The sequence below is a fragment of the Lolium rigidum genome, chromosome 3, assembly GCF_022539505.1.
Source record: "Lolium rigidum isolate FL_2022 chromosome 3, APGP_CSIRO_Lrig_0.1, whole genome shotgun sequence".
NCBI lineage: Eukaryota > Viridiplantae > Streptophyta > Magnoliopsida > Poales > Poaceae > Lolium > Lolium rigidum.
The window spans coordinates 353,196,246-353,206,115 of NC_061510.1; the positions used below are offsets into that span (position 1 = coordinate 353,196,246).

At 43.4% G+C, this 9,870-nt stretch overlaps 1 protein-coding gene across 1 annotated transcript; it reads right to left on the reverse strand.

Annotated features, from left to right (window-relative positions):
- Positions 1 to 552: 552 nt before the first annotated feature.
- LOC124697238 (mitogen-activated protein kinase kinase 9-like) lies at positions 553 to 1,569 on the reverse strand. Its single transcript, XM_047229861.1, has one exon. It carries the CDS (start codon positions 1,567 to 1,569, stop codon positions 553 to 555), a length of 1,017 nt encoding a protein of 338 aa, XP_047085817.1.
- Positions 1,570 to 9,870: the final 8,301 nt, after the last annotated feature.

The window sequence follows — 9,870 nt, forward strand, 5'->3', positions numbered from 1 at the left end:
CGCACAATCCTTAACCAAACCAAACTCTAGTAAAATGGCAGTATGCTACCCTAATAGGAAGTCTCAAGGGAGCTGCTGGCCAGGTATCGTGGGTGCGGATCGACATAGCCATTCTTACACGGATAGACTGAGCTTTCTTCTCTGTCCCTTTCGTTCTAATTAGTTAACACGTGGCTTTGCTAATTAGGCCACTACAGACTACAGAGGACCTGGTTACGGTTGCATTATAGGCAGTTTCCACCGAACTCCATGGTCGTATTCTTTCATGTCGCTAGATTAAAAATGGTCGCTCATCTGCAGCGGCGGTGGGTTAGTTTATTCTGCTCTAATAAAAGCATCCTTCTGTTAGAACCTTCTGACCAAACACAGTCTACCAAATCAGAAACTGACTGTTTTGGAAGAGAACATTGAAGATACAATGTCACAATCTGAGTAGGATTTTGGTGAAAGCAGGACGGAAAGAGATACCGTGAGTACGTATAAATAAGCTGCTGATCCAAGTGTCCAACCAAAGCATAGGCTCAGATGATTAAGCTTAAGCAGCACTTTGCACTAAGTATGGCTCTCATAAGGCAGAAGAGGCTTCCACAGCTGCACCTCTCGCTGCCCGTCCCGTCGTCCACCCCAAACCAGCGTCCCAAGCCAGCGTTCACGCCGGCGCCGGCACCAACGCTGATAAAAGCTTCGACCCCAACGGCCTTGTCCAGCCAGTTCCGCCTCGCCGACTTCGACAAGCTGGCCGTGCTTGGCCGCGGGAACGGCGGCACCGTGTACAAGGTTCGGCTTCTGCCCAGCAGGGAGGAGCGGGTACCGGCCCATGAAGAGCTCAAGGATGGTGACCCCCAGGCTCCAGACGTCGGCGGCGTACGGGTCGTACTGCCCGCCGTGCGCCTCAGGGTCGAAGCGCTCGGGACTCATGTACGCGGTGGTGCCCACATACGACGTGGACTGGTCGCCGGCGCGAGAGAGCACCTTGGCGATGCCGAAGTCGGCGATCTTAACTTCTCCTGCCATGCTTGCAAGGACGTTCGCCGGCTTGATGTCGAGGTGCACGATGCGGCGAGCGTGGAGATATGCCAAGCCCGACAGAGCCTGAGCTGCTACCTCCGCGAGCGCGGCCTCCGGAAACGCGCCCTGGCGGCTCTTGATGGAGTCGAGCGATCCACCGTCCACTAGCTCGAGGAGCATCGCCACGTCGCCAGAGCCGGCAGCCGGGAGAACAGAGTGGCACCGGACGACGAGCGGCGAGGCAGTGCGGCTGAGGATCTCCGCCTCGGCGGCCGCGGTCGGGTCTCCGTAGTGCTGGACCTTGAGCGCGTAGAGCGCGCAGGTCTCGCGATGCCGAACCTTGTACACGGTGCCGCCGCTCCCTCGTCCCAGCACGGCGAGCTTATCGAAATCGGAGAGGCGGAACTGGCTGGACAGTGCCGTTGGTGTCGATGCCTTCTTAGGCGTCGGCGCCGGCGGCGCCGGCGCGAACATTGGGTTGGGACGCTGGCCAGCGGCGCGGGGCGGGACTGGCAGCGAGAGCTGCAGTTGCGGAAGTCTCTTCTCCCTGATGAGAGCCATGGATGATCGTAGGCCAAGCCAACTGAGCTGCCTTTCTAATCAAGCTGTTAGCTGTGAACTTAAGCCGAGTGATCTGAGCTACTGATTTGGGTGGGATCCGCTGATCGATCGCTTATTTATACGTGTATATGATCCGAGTATCTGGCATTCTGGCACTGTATAAGTGTATATCTCTGTCTGCGTTGCTTTCGCCAAATCACACTCAACTAAAGACTGCGATGTGTACTTTGGAAAATAGAATTTCTTTTCGCTTTCAGTGTCCATTTAAACCAAGTTCTACCTGCACCTGTTCTTGATGGACTACAGAGGGTCACAGGTGGAAGACGATAGGCCACGTCCATGTATGAGGTGGATTCTAGATTGTGTTTTTTCGGCTTAGCTCTCACTGGGAAGATTAGAAATAAAGCCGCCTGGTGGTTGATTAATATAACGTTGCTCGTCGGCCGTCAGAGATTAACAAAGCGTTCTTAATCAAGTGGGAGTAGAAGAACATGACCTGGAATGCGATGGCGTACGGCCAAAGCGAGATCATCATACATGTACGTGTGAAAATGGTCATTGTCAACACCTGGGAGTCAAAAATATCACGAGTCAAGTAAGCAGCTCCCTTAGGTCTACTAATGGCTTTTATATTATTAGCAGAGTTTATTTGTAAAACATGCTGTGCTACGTGCATCATCCGGCGTGTCCCTCCTTAGAACGCAGCACGCCATGCATGGCACCTGCGCCGTTTTGATCATTTTATTAAGTTCTAATTCTACGACGCTGGTGCATCATGCTGTGTGCGTAGCTGACGTGAAAAGGCTGCTAAAGTTATAGGAAGAAGTTTGATCCGTGTTACGTCACAGATTTACAGTGCTTGTTCTCTCTTAGGTCACCTTGAAAAATAGAATTGGGCTCCTAAAATGCAAACTATTCGAGTGGCTAATCTTACGGCCGACAGTCTCAATTGGCGTGGGTGGCCTAATTGTGGACATTGTAAGCTTTGAAATCAAGAGGACGAACCGGGGTTCATCTATTTTTCAAATGTCGCTTGACGGTCCTAGTGTGGAACATGATTATGGAGAATCTCCTTTTACCAGCTAAGGTACCTACCAGAGTGAGGTCAGCAGTGGCATCACCCATGTGTTTGACCAATCCTTTCACAAAATTATGAAATATAATTAAAATTGAAATGAAACACGATTTTTGTGTGTGCGAAACATACTGCAATGACGTCAACAGTGACATCACCGGTTTCACTTTTTGCCAAACAGTTTCACAATATTAACCATGTATCAGTTTAGTTTCATAAAAGTTTCACTTGTGTTTCAATTATTAGTTTTATATTAAACAAATGTCAAAAACCTCACCAATCCTAAAGCAGTGATTAGACAATGGATATGACACTGGTACCAACCGTTGCCGTTAAAATTGCTGCATTCACGTGATCATACATTGGCTTAGGCTCACTTTGCTGAACACATCCCTATGGAGAAAGTACAAATCGGTAAAGGAACGGTGGGGATTGGTCATCTACACAAATGGCGCTAAAAGAAAATCTTTAGAGTCCCTCGTTATACTCACTTCCTGAAAGATATGGGACGAGAGGAATGCTCGAGTTTTTCGCAATATGCCTACCATGCCTACGGACGTACGTTGACCATGACTAAGACTAAAAGTGAAGCATCCTTTTGGAGCATGGCAAGAAGCTAAGCATTTAGGGTCAAGAATGACATGAGAGAGTCGGCTCTTTTGGGTGAGATTTTACTTTAGCTCTTGCTTCCGCTTGAGAATTGGCTCCTTTGTAATGTTCAAGTTGTAAAACTCTTTCTTAATCAATGAGACGAGGTAAAGATTTTGCCTTCATTTTGGAAAACAAAAACAATGAAACAAGTATATGAGGAGTGCTTTTCTACTATACCTAAGAAAAGTATAATGATTAAAATTATGATAGAAATTTTAAAAAACTTGACAAGCTTAATATAAGATGCATATACATGATACAAAATTTCAAAACCAGATTTTAACGGCACACAATTCAAACCCAATTCAAATATAGGATTTCATGCATTAAGCGGTACACAATTCAAATGGCGCGTAAGTGTAAAATATATTCACCAATCAGATAACCCGAAAGGTCAGATTGATGGAGAGAGGGACGAAGTCACTATATTTCAACACTGCACTCATGTATGGGACTAGTACATACCTAGCTTGTTTCTAGGAACATTTACTTTTTTCTTTTCGAAATGGAGACGAAGCCCCACGCTCTGCATCAAAGTGATGCATATGATAATTTTATTAAACAAAGATATGTTAAGAGCATACATCATAAGACTCGAAGCCACCACTCAACATCTACACATCCGACAAATGGGTGAAGCAACATGCCGTCAGGAACTCTTGCCCTAAAAACACAAAAGAACGCTCCACTAGTTAATTAACCGGGGGCATCCCTAAGTCATCCTATGGCAAAAACAGGAGTACAGAACCGGTTTAGCAAACCCTTTGCTAGTTCCTTGTGCCATTGCTTCAGAAATCATAACCATCATAAACCGTTGGTCCATCTTCAGGGCAAAAATCCGTATATACATGTCATCGATGCCATCATGACGCCCGACAACGCTTCCACCTTGCGTGAGCCCATCACATTGCGTCCATCACCGAGACCCCACAGCAGCATGCCGCCGAGACTTACGCCGACATCGACGCGGTGGATGTACACCGCAGGAACGTTTACTCTTGAATCTCTTTTCTCTTGTTGTAGGTATCATTTAGAATTTTAGGAGATTTTTGTAGCACAAAAATGTGTGGTTCAAGTAGGTATGTTAGTGGCTAGTTACAAATTTATATAAACGTCACCTTGGATCTACCGCTGCCTAAGCGCAACATTACCCGCTTTTGTGCTGCCCAAAATCAAAATCATTTAACTAGTAGAAACAAGGGATTTGGTTTTTTGCTCCAAAGAGCTTTTGCACCGAATTTGGCACGAACCGGTGCTAAAGAGGTCATTAGCACCGGTTCGTGCGGTCTGGACGTCCAGGGGCATTAGCACCGGTTCGTGCGGGACCTTTAGCCAACCCTTTAGCACCGGTTCGTGTTACGAACCGGTGCTAAAGGTCTACCCTTTAGCACCGGTTCGTACCCCCCCGTTGGATCGCCTTTTTTAACACCGTAAAATAGAAAAGAAAATGATAGAAAATTCAAAAAATAAAATCTTTTGAGATTCCTGTATGTTACGCAACCTACTATTAGGGAAAACGACGTCGGAAAAAACGTATAATATATCAAAATCATCGTGGGAAAAAGTTACATCCGAATTCACCAGGGTTTACCCGGTTAGCCAATTTTTAGATTCTCAAAATTCCAAAATAAAATATGAAAGCAGGAAGATTTTAGTTTTTTGTAAAAATTTAGGATTTTATATATTTTTTTATTTTCCAAAATTAAAATTAATAATTGCATCCTGCATAAAGATTACACTCTGCAAATTATAAGTTTTTCAAATTTTCAGATTTTAGGTTTGGCAAAAAAAATTTAAAAATTGAAAATAATTAAAAATACTACAAATTATAAAGTTAATGTTTATTTATTTATTCAAGATTATTATTATATCATTACTTTTGTTTATTAAAAGAATTATGTGAAATTCGAACAATAAAAAAATATGACATCGACCGATATGTTAATAGGATTGATATGATACTACTATCACATACATGCGCGCGAAGCACTTGGATGCGTGATGGAAAGGAACTTGGAACTTGGAACTTGGAACTTGGGGCGGCCTTTTGCACCGGATGCTTTGCACCGGTTGGGCATCCGGTGCATATAACACCGATCATACTTCTTTTGATGAACTTGTATTTTTTACTTGAATTAGCAGCCATTTCGGGTCAGGTACGCAGTACACATGGTATAATGCAAAACTGTCGTAGAATTAGCCCGTAATAAAATAATAAAATTGTCGAAACGGCACAGGTGCCATGGCGTTCTGCGTTGTAAGCGCGTATAGCACAACATTGTTTAACTAAACTCTAATAGGAGTCATTAGGAGACCTACGGGAGCTGCTTACTTGATCCCTAATACTTTTTTTCTTCATTTTCATTTCTGCAGATATTCTAATTATCATGATATTTCTGACTCGTGGGTGTTGACAATGGCCATTTTCACACCGACTGAGCTCTCGTGTATGATATCGCTTTCGTTCTCATTTACGGGCAGCATGCCAAGTATCCGCTACAGGGCATCCAAGCTTGTTTAATCTCTGACGGCTGGCAGCAACTTGTAGCTCTTAATCAATTATTATGAGGCGGCCTTGTTCTAATACTCCCCATGAGACCTAAACCAAATTACCAAAATGCAATCTAGAACCCACCTCATACATGGACGTAGTACGTCAGCTATTGCCTATTGTCTTCCACCTGTGACTCTGTGTGGTCTAGCAAGAACAGGTGTAGGTTAAAGTTGATGTGCCGGGACAAAACCTTTAATCGGCGCTTTTGGGTTGAGCCGCGAAAAAATAGTTTGGGCTCCCAAGCTCCAGTACTCTTTTTATTTTAAAACTATGATTTCCAAATTTTTGAAAATAAAGCGCTCGGCCTCCGTTTGCAGTTCAGTGGACAAATGGAGGCCGAGCTATATGTAGCTCTTTATTTTTACAAATTCGAAAATCATATTTTTAAGTTTTTTTTTTAAATTCTGAAAAAATCCTGGATGTAGCCAATGATGGAATCTACAACCATGCAAAATCTCAATTTGAAATTCTTAGTACTTTAGGCTACACAAAAATGACAAATGTGTGGATCCGAGAATAGTGAATAGTGCATATTTCAAAACTATAAAACATGTCAGATTTTTTCAGTTTTGTGTAGTCTACAATACAAAGAATTTCACATTAAGATTTTTCACGTTTATAAATTTTATCATTGTCTACATCTAGAATTTTTTTTCAGAATTTTTTAAAACTTAAAACTATAATTTCTGAATTTTTTAAAATAAAGAGCTACATGTAGCTGGGCCTCCGTTTGCAGTTTTCGTATACTACCTATCCTACAAGCCTACAGTTCATTTTTTTCTCTATAAACCTAAAACGTTGCAAATCCAATTTCTTTAAATTCCGGCCACACAATAATGATAAAATCTTATAAATTTGCAGTTTTGAAAATAAGAAATGTTAGATCCAATTGTTTTATTTTTCTATAGCTCAAAGTACAAAGTGTTTCAAATTAAGATTTTGCATGTTTGTAGGATACATTATTGAGTACATGCATAATTATTTTTAATTTCTTTAAGACCTGCATAAATGATTTTTGATGTTTTAAAATAAAGGGAATACTGGAACTCAGGAGGCCAAAAAAAATCTCTACTGGTTAAGCGGCAATACTAAGGCTGACTTCTTTTAGACTTGTGCTTATCCATAAGCCGGCTTATAGGTTTTTCGGTGGGAAAAAATTATGGTGGGAAGAAGTTCTAAGAAATGGTTCCTCCTATCCTTTTGGGCTTATGTAATTTTAGCTTATTAGGTCTTTTAAGTTGTGAAATGTCTAGAACCCCCCTATATTTGATATATGCATTGCATATGTGATGATACCATACGTAGGCTAGTTTTTAGTAGAAGCTCGAAAAACTGGTCTCGAGCAGTTTCTTGAATTGCACTACAGGCTGGCTTCACATCCAAATAAGCGCTGCTGAAGCCGGAGATATCTTTTGGGCTTGAGTTGTTCAGCACCTAGAAGCCCACCCAGAAGCTAAAAAAAAGTTCCCCAAAGAACCCCAAAAGCCATACGCTCCATATATGTACAATGTACTACAACCCAAAAAGAATGGCTATGTCGATCCGCGCCAGAGCTGAACAAGTAGGTAATTAGCACCATGTGCACATGTATATATTTTATGATTTTTTGAGGTTCCAAATATTGTGTCTGTTTTTTTGAAATGAGTTCCCTGAAGCTAGACAGTTATTATGAATTTATGAGTACATTGTAGACAAATATATCTATCAAAATATAAATATCCAATCATGATATTTTGTAAAAAAATCAAGATTTCAAATATCGTATTTATAAATGAGTTCCCTGAAGCTACGTGATTATTATGAATTCTTGAGTATGTTGTAGATAAAGAATATTTGGTAAAACATATATCTAATCAAGGCTGATCATGTTGAAAACATATGTTGAATTTTTATTGTTAAGAATATGTTTTTAAAAAGTATACTACCTCCATCCCAAGGTTTAAGGATAATATTTTTTTTAGAAAGTCAAACTATGTCAAGTTTGATCAAGTCTTTATCAAAAATCATTAACATGGAAAATACAAATTCAATATCAGTAGATAGATGACTAAATATATTTTCACATGGTATCTACAAAATATCATATTTGCTGATTAATTCTTCTAAAATTTTGGTCAAACTTTACTTGGTTTGACTTTTCAAAAAAAATAAGCCTTAAGCCTTGGAATGCAGGTAGTATGAAGCTAGCTATCAAACAATTTTTTTTTTGAAACGGAGACAAAAACTTTATCTCATTTATTAATTAAGAAGAGAGTGTCTAGTTTTTAGGATAAAACCCGGCAAAAACCTACAATCGTAGGGTCAAGCCCACACAAACAACACATCCACACACACCAGCCCACAACTAAGCCTAATAGAGACCCGAACTAGAAGGCTCCACCCACTCAAGCGAACACAAGATACCACAAAGCGAGCCGAACAAACACTCACTACACAACACTCCAAAACCACGCCGACAAATGCTGGCCAAGACATTGGGGGCACACCCATAAATGAACCGCTCCAAGATAGGGCGCACCGTACCCAACAACCATGACTTAGCAACCAGTTACCAAAATGAACCACATGCACACTGTCAACAACACTACTCTTGTTAGAGCCAAGTGCACGACTCCCAGCGGAGAGGCCACGGATGAGATCTCGTGCGAGTCGGACCTCATTTTCTCGGCGGAAAGAGGCATAACCACACCACCACACAATTCTCGGAGCTTAGGCATGACCTGCGTGACTGGAGCCATGGCCGTCAAGCACTCCCCATCACGAGGAGAGAAACAATTATAAAGGTCCGTTCCGCTCGCGTCCACTTTGCTAACATCGGGCAGAACCAAAGGATTAATTGGGAAAATGGATCATGGCATTTGTCAACACGACTACCCGAGCTTCAATGAAATCTTCTCGTGGGGCCGGAGTGAAGTCCAAGCATTTGGCTTATTTATTCTTACGCTGAACTTTTACTTGTGTTTGCCCGTGTGCAGATCAACGCGTGCCATGCCGTGCATGCTCGGCTGTGCTCTGGGTTACATTCTAACAAAGGAGGCGCCAGACGGCACACGTCGCACAATCCTTAACCAAACCAAACTCTAGTAAAATGGCAGTATGCTACCCTAATAAGAAGTCTCAAGGGAGCTGCTGGCCAGGCCTCGTGGGTGCGGATCGACATAGCCATTCTTACACGGATAGACTGAGCTTTCTTCTCTGTCCCTTTCGTTCTAATTACAGTAGTTAACACGTGGCTTTGCCAATTAGGCCACTAAAGAGAACCTGGTTACGGTTGCATTATAGGCAGTTTCCACCGAATTCCATGGTCGTATTCTTTCATGTCGCTAGATTAAAAATGGTCGCTCATCTGCAGCGGCGGTGGGTTAGTTTATTCTGCTCTAATAAAAGCATCCTTCTGTTAGAACCTTCTGACCAAACACAGTTCTACCAAATCAGAAACTGACTGTTTTGGAAGAGAACATCGAAGATACAATGTCACAATCTGAGTAGGATTTGGTGAAAGCAGGACGGAAAGAGATACCGTGAGTACGTACCACGTATAAATAAGCTGCGGATTCAAGTGTCCAACCAAAGCATAGGGCTCAGATCATTAAGCTTAAGCAGCAGTTTGCACTACCCATGGCTCTCATAAGGCAGAAGAGGCTTCCACAGCTGCACCTCTCGCTGCCCGTCCCGTCCATCGCGGCCGGCCAGCGTCCCAAGGCAACGTTCATGCCGGCGCCGGCACCAACGTTGATAAAAGCCTCGACCCCCACGGCCTTGTCCAGCCAGTTCCGCCTAGCCGACTTCGACAAGCTGGCCGTGCTTGGCCGCGGGAACGGCGGCACCGTGTACAAGGTTCGGCTGCTGCCCAGCAGGGAGGAGCGGGTATCGGCCCATGAAGAGCTCAAGGATGGTGAACGCCGTCGGCGGCGTACGGGTCGTAGTGTCCGCCGTGCGCCTCGGGACCTGAGCAGGACCGAAGCGTGTCCCCAGGCTCCAGACACCTGAGCAGGACCGAAGCGGCGTGTGCACCTCGGCC

Bases quoted from the DNA above. Each gene is read 5' to 3' on its own strand.
- LOC124697238 (XM_047229861.1), bottom strand. From the start codon at position 1,569: ATGGCTCTCATCAGGGAGAAGAGACTTCCGCAACTGCAGCTCTCGCTG.